General features: G+C 35.9%; 1 protein-coding gene across 1 annotated transcript in view; it reads left to right on the plus strand.

The window, feature by feature from the left end:
• Nucleotides 1-15,346, plus strand: part of LOC111044446 — a 133,378-nt gene that overhangs the window by 107,551 nt on the left and 10,481 nt on the right. Inside the window, exon 3 of the mRNA XM_039419570.1 lies at nucleotides 7,793-7,935. Coding sequence (XP_039275504.1) covers nucleotides 7,793-7,935 — 143 coding nt within the window. The remainder of the gene's footprint in view (nucleotides 1-7,792; nucleotides 7,936-15,346) is intronic.

The following is a 15,346-nucleotide window of genomic DNA, read 5'->3' on the forward strand; positions in this document are numbered from 1 at the left end:
AGAATAATGGTTTAAAAATTAATGAGAGCAAATCGCAGGTCATGGTTGTAGGTCACTCTAGACTCTTGACTAGACTAAGCCTTAATGACTTACCCCGCATAAGAATAAACAATGTTCAACTTGACTACAGCACCAGGGTGAAGAATCTTGGTTTGACTTTTACAAATACTCTCGACTGGACAGACCATGTAAACTCGACCAGTAACAAAGTTGTAGCTGGGATTAACTCTTTGAAAAGGATTGGACACCTTTTACCTTTTCCTACTAAAATCATGTTAGTTAAAACATTGATATTCCCCTTTTTTTTCTACTGTGACTTAGTGACTATGGACATGACTGTTCAACTTACTCAGAGATTGCAGCGCGCTCAGAATTACTGTGTGCGCTTCATCTTTGGTTTACGACGTGACGAACATATTACTCAATACTTTGGACAGCTCAAACTTTTAAGACTGCACGAATACAGGAGTCTCCATGCACTCATGTTCCTCTTCAAACTCTTGAAATCTCGGTCTCCCAATTACTTGGCAGCAGGGTTTCGCTTCATGGGTGATGTTGGCAGGGGTGGGACGCGTCATGGAGCTTGCTCATTGTCCGTTCCAATTCACAGAACTGAGCTATATAATAAGTCATTCCATGTTAGTGCGATTAGATTATGGAATTCACTGCCAGCTCATATTAGGCTGCTTGACAGTCAACGCCGGTTCAGTGCGGCTGTCGTGGCGTGGATCAGGGAGGGAGGGCTTAACTGGGCGGTTTTACTCTATGTTCTTTAGAGGTGTGAGTGTAAGTGTGATTGTGTGGGTGTGTGTGTGTGTGTGAATGTTTTGTGTGAGTGAGATTTATTCACTATTAAGATTTCTTGCTTTTAGTTTTCTCTTTTTTTCCTCTTGATTTATTCAATTTGTAGCAAATTGATTTAGTAGTTTAAGTAATTTAAGTAATTTTAATTTTAATAAGTAATTAAGTAATTCAAGTTTCCTTATAATTTTTAATTATCATTTAATTTCAAATTGTAATGTATATTGTTATTTCTATGCTACTTATCATCGTGGGTTAAATGGAAGAGGGGGCTTCTATTGCCTCAATTTCGCCCACATCACTTTTATTGTAAAGTGTAAATAAAAGTCATTTATCTATCTATCTATCTATCTATCTATCTAATTGCTTTGACAATATTATCGTATCTACTTGTCTTCAAATTCTATTGATCAACATTATGATGCTCATACATGACCAAAATCCTATTTGTCGTGAAAGTCAACAATATTTCAATTGTTCTATAAAGGTGCCTACAGATATACGCGCCGCGAACATGAACAATTCACTTTTAATCAGCTGACTATATCTGTATTTTTACAGAAACGGTAAGATACAGATATAAAAAGCTTGGCATCAGCTGATTAAGAGTGAATTGTTCATGTTCGCGGCGCGTAAATCTGTACGCACCTTAAGTCTGATCTACGCATCTATAGAAATTGTTAGTCTTGGAAGATATCTGATTGCAAGTCCAATTATATTATACCCTTATTGATTCCACTGATTTGCTCCACCTGAATATATTTTGCTCTATAAATAAAAATATTAATCTCAGTACCCTTTTAAATTATGTTTTGGACATTAATGCCATTTTCAAAATATTTTTTTCTGTTAAGATATTGTATTTTTATTTATATTCAAAGTAGCCCTAAATGAAGAAGACAATATTTTACTCTTTACTGAAGTTGAGTTGATAGTCAGTGGAAGAAGATGTAAGTCTTCTTGGAGCATCTTCTCATTGAATGAAGGTAATTGCATTATTAAATGGAGCATTACCGATTATTACTCAATTATTACATTCTGCTTATTGATTCGGAGATCAATAAACGGATAGAAACGTAATATCGAAACAAAACACTTCATGACTGGAGCCAAGCTATGCAGTATTTCTCACAACTCATTCATGCCAATTGATTGAAAGCTCACTAATGAATGTAATAATCATAGCGAATTAGTTTCATTGCTACCTGGATTCAAGTAGCAAGAATATAATGGAGCACAGAGATTAATATCTCGAAAAGGATTTGCCAATTAGTAGGTGACGCACAAAATCTTCACAACCGTTTTCTAGACACGTCTATGTTCATTAGAGACGATTCTGAATTGATTTTACACTTCACTGCTCAACTGATCTCGTTTATTGATAATTACAAGGCGAATTCCTCGAAACATGGTTCATGTATCCGTGTAAAACTCCATTTTAAGATTCTCCAGTCAACAAGGTAACGTTGTAACGACACTGGTGCAAGTGCCGGGAGGTTGTTTACGATGTTTCATCGCTCCAGTAGGTGACTAGTCATTTGATTTAGTAACAGCAGCTGGATCTATAACAAAGAAACGTGTACGGCAAGTGCCAAAATCGAATCAAATGCTTCAGCTCATTGTACCATGACAACACGGGGCATCATGGCCTCTGGGAAGAGATGAGTGAGTGAGGGACATATCAGAGATGAGAGAGGAAGAAGAGAAGAAGAGATGGTAGTCTGGTGAGAGTGTGGAGAAAAAGAGCTAGCATGGAGAACGAGTGAGAAGACTGAGAAGAGAGCCGTGAGAGTATGGAGAAAGAGGAGCTAACAGAGAGTGAGAAATAGGGAGAGCGAGAGGAGTAAGTGAAGACATAGAGAGAGTAAGGAAATAGAAAGGAAGAGCAGTGTGAGGATTAAGAGGGAATCAAGGAGAAAAAGACGGAAGAGAGTAAGAAATGAGAAGAAGACAAAAAGTAGAAAGAAGAGAGAAGAGGCGAGAGAAGATAAAAGAGATAGTGGAAGGAAATACAGAATAGAAGAGGAGAGAGACAAGAGAGAAGAGGGAGTGAGGGAGAAGGGAAAAGGAAAGAGATGATTGAAGGGACGAGAGAAGAGAAACTGGATAGTAATGAAATGTAAGATAGAAGAAATAATAATAGGAAACAGGATAGAATTGAGAGAGTAAAATTTAGCAAATTGGATTAGATCAGATTTCCTCATAAAGGAGTGATTCGTGGTCTAGTGGATAAAGTGCTTGCGTAGCAGCATAGAGTTCCCGGGTTCAAACCCTCTCACAACCAAAAGTTTTTTAACCAGATCATTCACGTGTTATGGGATGGGCACTTTAAATTGTCGGTCCCGGCTGAAGTATGACAGTCGTAAGGCCCATTGACGGCTTAAATTATATATTCAGGCGGTGGGACCATTCCGAAAGAGACTCCCCACCAACAAAAGCCATACGAATTTACTCTTTTCCCCATAAAGAAGATCACAATACTTGTAGACCTGGATTCTAATATACAGCAAATACGATAAAGCAATTTCAAATTATAACTGTACGTTGACGAATTTTGAGAGGAATGAACTATTAAGATACAATTTAATGATTATATACGAATATTGATTATTATTATACTGACTGTACATGAAATTCCACATAGACTAATAATATGAAGTATTCGAAAGTAGCGAGAAGAGTGAGAGAGAAAAACAGATAGATGAGACAAATTATTGTTTTATTGATTTCCTCTGAGCTCAATCTCCAGATTGAACTCCAGATCATCTCTGCATCATGACCTTTCACATGCATTCAATATGCATGAATAGAGAGAGAAATATGAAGAAGATAGGAAGAAAGGAGAGAAAACAAAGAGAGAATGAAGAGAGAGGGAAAAGGGAGATGGGAGAATGAAGTATGAGTGTTTTGGAAGGCACATGAGATCGCAGACTACCTACACAGCAGCTCAAAACCACGCAAGGCGTCTCCTAGTGAGTAGACTGCACGATCTCACCGGGAAGAGCAAAGAATATTCTGGAATATTCTGCAAGATAGGAGCGCGTGCGATCAGAGAAACCGCATCCCTCAGGGGATGACGGATTTCTGGAACCATGATCCCAAAGACACTCCTGATGGAGGGAAGAGGAAAGGCTTAATTTGGCGTGAATTTAATTTCCAATGTCACTCTCCCTCTATCTCTCCCTGATTCCTCTCCCTCACTCATTTTCCTCTCCCTGACTCCTTCCCACAATCTGCCTTCGCTGCTCTTGCGTAAAATGAATAATAATTTATTTGAGCTCCTCGTTAATAATTCTGGCCACAAAGGGCCAGCGCCTCTGAATGCCAATTGCGACAGGATGTCTGCCCAGATGAAAGGACAATGTCCGATGCCTGGCCAAATGAAAGGACAATGTCTGCCGAGGCTTGGGGCATCCTCGCGCCGGCCTGCCTTGGCCTCGTTATCTCGACACCAAGTCTCACTGGGATTTGGATCTGTTGATGCACTCACTGTGCAGTCAACCACTCACAAAGGCATCCCACTTACCCAATATTAGCTTGCCAAAACTCTATTTAGTTTCAGAGTTGAAGGGATATAAGAGTGTAGAGATACAAAAGATATAGATTGGTGCGGATATAACAGAGTTTAAGAAGTGCTAGAAATATAAGAAACGGAACGAATTGAATGAATATGTAATTGAAAAGTTTCTTATTGTCGGATCCTCATGGTTTAAAGACCTTAAGTTTAAAATCAAAGTTAAATTTAAAATTAATTTCAAGTCAATCGGTTAGTTACAAATGTAGTTATCGTGTTCACAGACATACACACACACACACATACTCACACACACACACACACACACACACACACACACACACACACCACACACACACACACACACACACACACACACACACACACACCACACACACACACACACACACACACACACACACACACACACAACACACACACACACACACACACACAACACACACACACACACACACACACACACACACACACACACACACACACACACACACACACACCACACACACACACACTCGCACATGCACATGCACGCACGCACACACAGACCAATACCCAAAAATCATGTTTTTGGACTCAGGGGACCTTGAAACGTTTAGAGAACATGGGGAGGACTTATAGAGGATTTGCGGTGCCTTAATTTTTTTTGGAAAGCAATACTTTCCTTACCTATGGTAATAGGGCAAGGGAAGTGATAATAATTATGTTGACTATAACAGCTATAGCAGCTAATATAGGGCGGCTACAGTTGTCGCTTAGAAATTGAACCTTCATGATTGTCAAAATACTCAGTGTAATGAGAAATCAAAGATATTATGGTAATCGAATTGATATTGATATCATTACCCGTATTCAAAAGATATATTATTCACGACATCCGAGTATCTTTCTAGATTGAGAGTCGTTCATTTCATAGTTGAATAACGAGTATAATTTGATCATACATCTCTCACCACAGACAATAAGAAGTTCCACTGAGTTCTCCTCAATACTGAATGTGTAAAAGAGATGAGTTGTGAACCTATGTGTGATTATTTAGAGGTCCCTGTGTGAAACCCTCATGATTGATGATCGAGAAAAGTCTTATTACATGGAAGAAGTTCCAAACTGGAATCACATTTCATAATATCCAACATTCTTACATCTGGGAGAGGAATGAAGTTATAGCATCGTAAAGAAATCTGCCAGAAGTTATGATAGCAATTTCGATTTGAATTCCTGATAATAATTTTTTATTCTCACTCAAAACGAGCTGTAAAAATATGATTCATGATTCAATTTTCTCTGGATGATTATTAGGTTATCAGGAGCAGATTCAGTTTATAAAATTCTCAACCAAGGTTCCTGAAAAGAGTGATCAGGAAATCTTCCAAAATTGTCAATTGTTGTTTTCCATTTATGGAAGTGATTGTGATTATGATCTTACAAATTACTTGAATTGGGCAAAAAATGATAGACTTACAAAGAGAATTACAGAATGATGTATTCTATAGACAATTTCAAAGATGCCTATTGCCCTCTGATCGATTGTCATTTTGGAATGAGCTAAAATTGAATTTGCTCGTATAGAAGACATCTCAGCACCCCACATAACAGCTCACTACGAGTGATAGGAGGAAATGGAATAGAGCTCCACATTGAAATGCTTCAATTTGCGTATCCCGACATCTTCCAACCTGATTCTATTCATATCACATGGAGATGAATATGACAAGAATTCAAAGAAATACTCAGTCCACAGGCCCTTTCATATTTTTCATGAATTTCGTCCAGAAATACTGCGTTGAAAGATGTACCACGGTGGAAGTAATAATTGAGAAACATTTGATTCAGTCTCCCGACTAAATAATTCAGAAAAATGTTTAATTCACTCATGAACTCCTATAATATAGTCCATTTACTTTATTAATGGTGGAATATCTGCCCTTCAAGGACAAATATGGGTGAGGCGTTTTTCAGGCACCAACCCCATCATCCAATCAGAGAGCTTCCTGCTCTACAGACTCTAAAAACGCCGTCTTAAAACGCCTGAGAAAACGCTTGATATGATATTTCTTAAAATAACCCCCAACCTTGCGCAACTAGGAGTACCAATGTTGTAATCTCAATATATAATGGCAGTCCTCCACTGAGTATGCTCAACTCATGCGCAATGGAAGTGATCCTAATCCATAATACAATTTATTGGAATAATTTCATGTATATCATAAAACTCGATACCAATTTCTTAATATTATGATGAAAAACATAGATCATTTACCTTCTATCAACATAAATGTGCTTATGAATTATACAAATAATAGAATTAATGAATGAGAATACAGGATAATAGCTATCACAATGAAAAAAACATGAAGTAGCTCTGGAATTATGAATCATTAGTAATATGATTTGATAATTGTATGACCATATCATGAACATTATATGATTGGTCATAATCACATACAAAATATAATGGACTGACAGAGTTACGAATGAGGAGGTATTCCAGAGGGCGGTGGAAAAGAGATCTCTACTGAATTTTCTCAGGGACATTTTCATTTTTCATTTATTCATTTATTGTATAAAATACAATAATCATAATACAATTATGACATTGGAGGAAAAACTAGGCTGAGCCTGTACTATTTCTGACAGACGACATTCTTGGATTGGACACATAATAAGACACGACGCATTCACGTCAAGTATTCTAGAAGGTACAGTTAATAGACAAAGGGGTCGTGGGAGACCCCGGCTACAGTATTTTAGACAAATGACGAAGGATGTGTGTGCTATGAGCTATGAACTCATATAAATGGAAGAGAGTAGCAATGGACAGATTTAGATTGGAGGATGCCAACCAATCAAATGATTGAGATGAAAGAATAAGAATCACATACAATACCTGAATGAGATCAAAGCCTGTATGATACCTGATTGAGCTGAAAGAAGAAGAATCACATACAATACCTGTATTATTCTAATAAATTACACGATAGAATACATGAAATTACAAGAGTTCATGACATTAATATCTTCTGAAATACTCATTATATACAGGGAAAGATCATTAAAGAAAATGCTATCATTATCAGCATGAAAGCAGTTTCTCATTGAAAGGATTATTCTTTCAAATTCCTTTAGCACGAAAGTCTTCCTTCAATGCCATTATACTGTAGTAGCCTACAGTATTTAGATTGTTCCACCTCTCTAAGTTGACGTCTTGTGTTGAAAAACTTTGAGATGAGTGTCAACTGAAATTCCATTCAGTGTGATGGAACGTCAATCCACTTCACTCCGCTTGCCAGGAGGTAGGCGGATTAAAACTCTAGCTGAAATGGTTTTCATGTTGGCGACTTTTTTGAGCGAAGATTACTCTAAGAATGTTTGAAATCTAATTTTCGTGAGCTGACAATATACACTAAGAATGTTTGAAATCTAATTTTGGTGAGCTGACAAGTGCGCTTCATTTTGCAGTGCTTTCAAAACTGGGATGAACTGCATGAACTCGTATGCGAGGGAGTGCCTCAACCCTGATAGCCGTCGCATCATGGAGGATCACGTGGCCGGAGCTAAGCACACTTTCAGTTTCCTCTGTGACGACCCCAGCTTTCAGTCCGGTAAGTGACATTTGCCACTAATAATATTCATGCAATGTCATTAGCTCTATAGATTCCATCACTTCATGCCTGCTCAAATTGGCTACCACTCCCTCTACTCATCTCCCTCCCACTCCTTCCACTTCCTCCTCCTCCTCTCACTCATCACTTCTCCTTCTCAACCACCCCTTCCCCCTACTCCTCCTTATCCTCCTTATCCTCCAGCTCCTCCTGCACCACCACCACCACTTCTTCCTCCTTCTCATACATTTCCCATCTCACTACATTTGAAAATAAATAAAAGATAGCGTAAGTATAAGTTCTCTCTGATTTAAATTAATCAATCATTGTTATGAATTATTTGATCAATTCCCCATGAAATTGGTGATGAATAGATTGATTCATCACGTATGAGTTGATACTTTGACCTTCGTAAGATATCTTGGATGAAGGTCTTGAATTTCAATGCAAAGCAAAATTGAGTTTCAAAAGTATGAGATGAAATGCAGCTTGTCGAATGAATTATATTAATGTAATTATGGGGATTATTCAGTAATTTTTAAATCGACCAATCGAGAAGATTTTAATTAATTTTTTGTTAATCAATGTTGAAATGGAATTTAAATTATGTCAAATACAAGTCAACTTAAACTGATATTGAGAAGGAATTGATTAAGATGGACCGTATATCCATGACTATATTTATGTATTTTTTCATGTATACATTGATTATATGATTGTATATTAAAGTGTTTCCTATCTAAATTTGGGAGAGAAATAGTACAAGGAGTATCCTTAGTTTTTCTCTCCCAATCAGTGCTTCTTTGTAAAAAATATAAATAAATGAATAAATGAATATTCCATCTTCATGAAGATTTCATTATATATTTATTCATGTATCCTCCAGATACTTTTTGATCGTGCCAAGATTATATTGATTATTGTGGTGAAAAATAGATTGGTTGGTTATATTAGTAAGGATTACTTTCGAAACTAAGTTTCAACTTTACTCTTGATTTGGGTTATTTCAAGTCAATTCGAAAATGTTTAACATGTAACTCATTTTTCCATGGGTTTATTGATTCTATAGATGATCAGAAATCACTCACAGTCAGTTGCGACCTGAAAACTCTGACATCAGATATGAGCCAGCCAGGTCACTCGATATTATTATTAGAAATCACTCACTGATAAATGATACAGAAGAGAGAATATTCTGCAAGGTATAAAATCATTCCATAACAGATCTTATGAAATGATACTGTATCCCCAATATTCTGCAAGGTATCAAACTATTGTCTAACACATTTTACATTCTCTAGAACCACAATCAACATCATCTTACAGCCATAACAATCGTATTGAAGTGATGAAGTTAGCTGTGTTAGAATAACAGAAAACGGTTAGCTTGAGTTAGCAGCTTTGAGTGGGGAAGTAAAAGGCACCAAAGAGCTAGCTACTTGAGGCTAGAGACAGAGAAGCGTTCCCATGTTAAATAACAAACCAGCAATGAAGCATCCTAAAGTTCTACTGCATGTTAACGGAGAGTCATCAAGTCTGTGTCAATTAACTGTGTTTCCTCATTGGGTGTTTTCTTTTAGAATAATTATTGTAGATTAGTAATTGTTTTTGATCAAATCAATTATATACAGGAACAAGCTCAATGATAACAGTACTCCATCAGTATATAATGTATCAGTAGCTTCAGTAATATTATAAACAGAAAAAAGCTCAAGTAAAGTCAGTAATATTTTCTGTGTTGTTGTGAAGGTGGTGTTGCGATAAACAGGCCTATCAAATTGAAACAACTAATGACTTTAGGCGACCACTTGTTTATTGAAAAAATGTACTTGTTACACCATTATCAATCTCTAGTGGACTGGAAGCTTAAACATAGAGTAGCAGAATATAAAATAGTGTGAAGGAAGCCCTACGATTGGGCCAATCGTTGAGCTGATGGCCAATCGTTGGGCTTTCCCCAAGCTCTATTATATTCTGCTACTTAATGATTAGGCTTTCAATTCACTAGACATGGCTTCCCTTACACTAAATATTCTGCTACTGAGCTCAACATTTGACTTGGAATATTTACAATAAAAAATGTCTCTCTATAAAATCAAAAATTCGCCACTATAATAGTGTAGTCCGTCCAGAAGCACTTTATGCGTGTGAAACTCTCTTTCAAATCAGAAATGAGAACAAGACAGATCAGGTGTGCAAAACAGAGAGACGTCACCAAAACAGAGGCCAAAACAGAGAATGATAAGAACTATCATTAATAAAAGTTATCAAACGAATGGAGTCTAGAGAATTGCAACCAATGACACAGTCTATAAGGAAGTAGAGCCCATCCTCAGTATAATGAAAAAACAAAGAATTCCTCATTTTTTCCATTTTCTGCGAATGCCTGAGAATCGAGTTCTGAAACAGCTTGTAATGCGTAATTTGAAAAAGAGTAAAGTGGCAAGTATATTGATGAACTAAAACAGGGTCTTCAAGAAATAGGCTTGGAAGTTGAGGATGCCATTGATAAAGTAAAAATAAACCTTTAACTTAAAACGCACATATTCAATTTCCCAAAAATGCACAGGGAGATTGTAATCACTGATGTAGAAAGACGACAACGATCCGAGAGAATGAAGAAATATTGGGCTGATCGAAAAGCTTCAGAAACAAGGACGTTTTTAGTTGATTGACTCAAGTGGTCCTATGTGGCCAAAAAAGACGAAAAAAAGACATGACTTCCCTTACACTAAATAATCTGCTACTCGATGTTTGAGCTTTCAGTTTACTAGAGATTGATAATGATATAACAACCAAAACTAGTATTTTGAATTGTTTCGAGCAGCCAGTGGTTTTTACAACACCAAGTCCCTTTTCATATGATCAGTAATATTTGTTTGACAGATTAAAACCTAACACCTCCACATTCTTAACATCAAATGTGGATATAATAATTAATGTGGATCCGGAATAAAAACAATTCTATAGGAACAATCTACTAGTGAAGTCTATTTATGTGAAGTCTTCAGATAAAATCTTTAATGCTCGTGCGAAGCTGTGAATGTGCGTGTAGCATGGAGTGAGTGTGTAGGCTCACTTTATTGTTCAGTAGGAGATCTCATCTCATCTCATTCTAGATAGCGTTGTTACTGTCAAGACCGATATTGCGTGAGCCACATAAGATTTATTATCGCTTCGGAACAGGTGCTTCAAACTGAGTATTGGTTGGCCATGCTGGATTCATTCATCACGAAGTGTGAAAACGTTACTCATTAATAGCATAGAGAAACAATAGCGTAAGTAGATATCCCATGGTATAGGGAATTTATGTCGCAACTTTTACTGTTATCTCAAGCCGATTACTGTGGATTATTGTCAATTTTTACTGTTTTGTTGGGATGATAGTGTATGAACGGCACAATTTGAGAGACTACGAGAGTCACACAGCTGCATATGAAAGAACTACGTGGACTATAGGCATCAGATAACAGTAAAAGTTGCGACATAAACGCCCTATACCATGGGATATCTACTTATGCTATCGTTTCTCTATGTTAATAGCTAGTTAGCTGATGAGATGGTGTTGTTTCAGGAACGTATCTTCTTATGTACAACCTTGAAGCCAAAAATATGAAATCTTAGCAGCATAGTGGTCTTATTAAATAACATAGTTGAATATTATCGATTTCAGTAACTAAAATGTGCTAAATCTACCTGCCCAATGGTCTCGCAGTTGTATTGTTCTCGCTTGACCGTCCCATGCCCCCATTGAGATAGGTTTCACCTCTAATTTTTATAAAATTTATAATTTATTGAATAAATAGATAAATAAATAAATAATTTTTGGAAGCTATTATCGGAAACTTTTATTGGAATGAATTTCTTTTCAGATTAGGCGGGCTCAATGTTTCTCAGAAACTGACTGACTATTAATGACTATTAATCACTATTGACAGACATTAGTCAAACCTATATATCCTAAATTAGATTTTCTAATTCATTTAACTTTTCAAGAGGATTTCTGCTTTTCAGTAAAGCACTTGGTACAGTACATTCATTACAGTACAGTACAGAGTTCAGTACTTAGTAGTACAGTTCTTAGTGCAGTGAGTTCATGATGAGTGAGAGTTGATCTCACAATTGCTGTACTAACTTTTTTCATTATAGCCCATGTGATTTCGAGTCTAGGTTCTCACTTGTATGATGAATAGGTTCAGCTCAAAATCTATTCTAGTTGAAGGATGCTGCAGCTCTCTTGAAACCTTAGATTGAATTTCATCTCAGGATATGATATCCTGAGTATTATATGAGACAGCTAGAGGTTTATGTCATGAGAGGTGATTTATACAGGTAGCTCTGCCGGTTTGAGAATAATTCACACTATTATAAATACGAAAGCTTGGAGAGACGAACCCATTTTGTTGGCAAGAAGATAGATATCATACTTTGACAAATGATTGATAACCATCATGATCTCAAATGGTGAGTGTACTCTGGTGATAAATTTTGGTCACCAAGAAAAAGTTTAGTTCATCGATAATAATATTGATACTCCAGTGATGGTGATCGCAAGTATTCTAGTTTGACCCTGAATACGAGCTTGACAAAATCAAATTCATGTACTAAAATCTTGGTGCGAACTCTATGCATAACTTGGAATAATAAGAATATAACAAAGTATTTCACTTTGTAATCAGTACCTGCTTAGTTCTCACTTATTTTTACAATATTTTTGGATGAATATGAATCAATTTGATCAAGATGGATTAACTTTTGGAGCATAACAAGCTAGTTAGTTGAAAGTCGATAAATACTAGATAAATAACAGTATTTTCTTCACAAAGTACAAATTCTACAATACTAAAAGTGGAATCGATCTATTCCTCTTTTTCCTACTCTCCTACTTTACAAAATCAGAGAGATAAATGGAAACTACTCACGAGGATGCGGGAAGTAATAGTTTTTTGTACCTTCTAGAGAGATATTGTTGAGAGTAAGATGCTGAAAGAATGTGAATGTGAAGAATATTTGTATAAAATCATCACATATATATTTCCTAAGCGATTCCTTGACTTACATTACCGGTGGAAGAGGAAGTCGAATGAATACTAGCTGACATTTTCCGGTGAGACTTTTCTACTGCTTCAAACCCTTCTCGACTTTTACTCTCATATCGTATCTCATCCTTTTCAAAGATGTTCTATGTTCCAAGAAGTCCATTTTTAAGGTGGAATAAAAACTATATTGTCAGTTCCACAAAATTTATTTGAGCCAAACTTAAGTTTCAATGCACTAATCAGTGGTATCATCTTCTGGTTTTTTAGATAAAAACCATCTTAGATCTTTCTTTGAGAAAAAGACCACTGTTGATGATGTCTTAGTGCATTGAAACTTGAGTTTGGCTCGAATAAATTTTGTGGAACTGACAATATCGTTTTTATTTCACCTCAATAATATGGAAAAATTCACAATATCTCTGTTCATAGTATAAAAGTCCATTTTCTGCTTTTGAGAACGAACAAGATAGAGTTTAGGATTGGATGATCTATGAAGTAAAGTCATTGATAATATTGGAGTGATAGGAAAACCTGGAAATTATGTGGAACTGACAATATCGTTTTTATTTCACCTCAATAATATGGAAAAATTCACAATATCTCTGTTCATAGTATAAAAGTCCATTTTCTGCTTTTGAGAACGAACAAGATAAGAGTTTAGGATTGGATGATCTATGAAGTAAAGTCATTGATAATATTGGAGTGATAGGAAAACCTGGACTAAGATGATTACATTTTCAGAGAACGACCATTTGCAAACCTTTAATTCTTGAAGAGAGTGACTATTTGTATTCTGAAAAAACGTATTATAAGTGACAGAAATCGCAAGTGTATATACTAGAGATAGTGGGTCGCCAAAGATAGAAGGTTGATGACCACTTCACCAGCCCAAAAATTTTGAAACTTGACTGATAAAAATGTGAAGTATGATTAATTTTCATTCTCATTGTATCAAATGTTCCCTGACGTGATATAAAGTTTCAGAAAATGGTGGATAAAATTGTCTCCTGGGAAACTTTCCAAGAGTCTCGTGATAAATATAACGAAGATAACAAATGGAATTTTCCGGATACACAGAAAACGTAAGCATGTAAAGAGAGAATGTCTGTCTTATTCATGTCTTCCACGAGGAATGTTGAAAAGATGCAGATCATTTGCATACGAATGTGAAAAGAGATTCGAAGGAGAGGGAGTCCACACCAAGAATGGAAGCACGAGTGACATCAGAATCACAATGCTCCTCTAAAACTGGAAAAAGCCTTCTTGTCAGTTGCTTGTATATAGGTTATTGTGTAGATAAAAGCGACTGTAGATTCAAACGTTTGTCGTCACAGAGAATTCTTCCCATTATCACAACTCCTGCTTTCGAAACATTATTAACATCAGTGTCAAGTCAACACACTTCCAGATTTGGGGGAAAAAACAGAGTTCAAATTTCCCAGCAGCAGAATTCAACTGCAATTACTGAATTTAGATACTGAATTTTCAACGGTGATTGAATCTCAATTTTGCGCTCAAAGCTATTCAATTATCTTTTAGAATCAGAAAGATAATTGAATTTGTGAATTTTTTTCGTGTTCTATTCCCCACGTGCCTGATCTTTATAAACGTTGAACGAATTGCAGCCGATTCCTTTCTTGCAATATAAGAAAATGTGAGGTAGTGATAGTAATCTTGAAATCTATGATCGTACAGGAGATATAACTATGTTGCTTGAAATCTGTTTTGTAATTTTTTGTCTTTCAATAGTTGGTGCGTGAGATCATTTAATAATTATAATTAAAGTAAAGGAATTCTATTACTACTTCGTCATTTTTATACTACTATTATTTGTCCGGCTATGGGCCGTTTGAACAGTTAAATCTTGAACTGAATCTGGTGGCTTAAACCACGGAATCTCTAAGCAGTGCTTAATAAACTCAATATGAACCACATTTTTTAATAAACGAAACTTTATATTGATTTAATCCAATGTACCTAAAATACAGTATATTTATCAGGTACAATATGAATATGTATTCTAGGTACCTTGATTTAATCCAGTTCAAAATTAAATCTAATTTAAACAGTCACAGAGCAAACGGCACTATGAGAGCAATATGTTTTGACGTTGAGAATTTTAACAAAAATATGATTTGAGGATTTAAGTGAAATTTTAAATATTTTGTGTGATTGTGAAGGAAGATTTTTGTTTGGATTTGTATTTTGAAATTAATTAATCTGATAAATTCAAAATTATTGTAGTACATACATTTTTTGGACTCAAAATAGTGTGTGAATTAAGTTATTATTTACATAATCTCTTGACTGTGTATTCCAAATTAAGGTTCAAAGCAGTTTTGGACGAATGCCTGTTGTTTTTACCTGCATTG

The sequence above is a fragment of the Nilaparvata lugens genome, chromosome 1, assembly GCF_014356525.2.
Source record: "Nilaparvata lugens isolate BPH chromosome 1, ASM1435652v1, whole genome shotgun sequence".
NCBI classification, from domain to species: domain Eukaryota; kingdom Metazoa; phylum Arthropoda; class Insecta; order Hemiptera; family Delphacidae; genus Nilaparvata; species Nilaparvata lugens.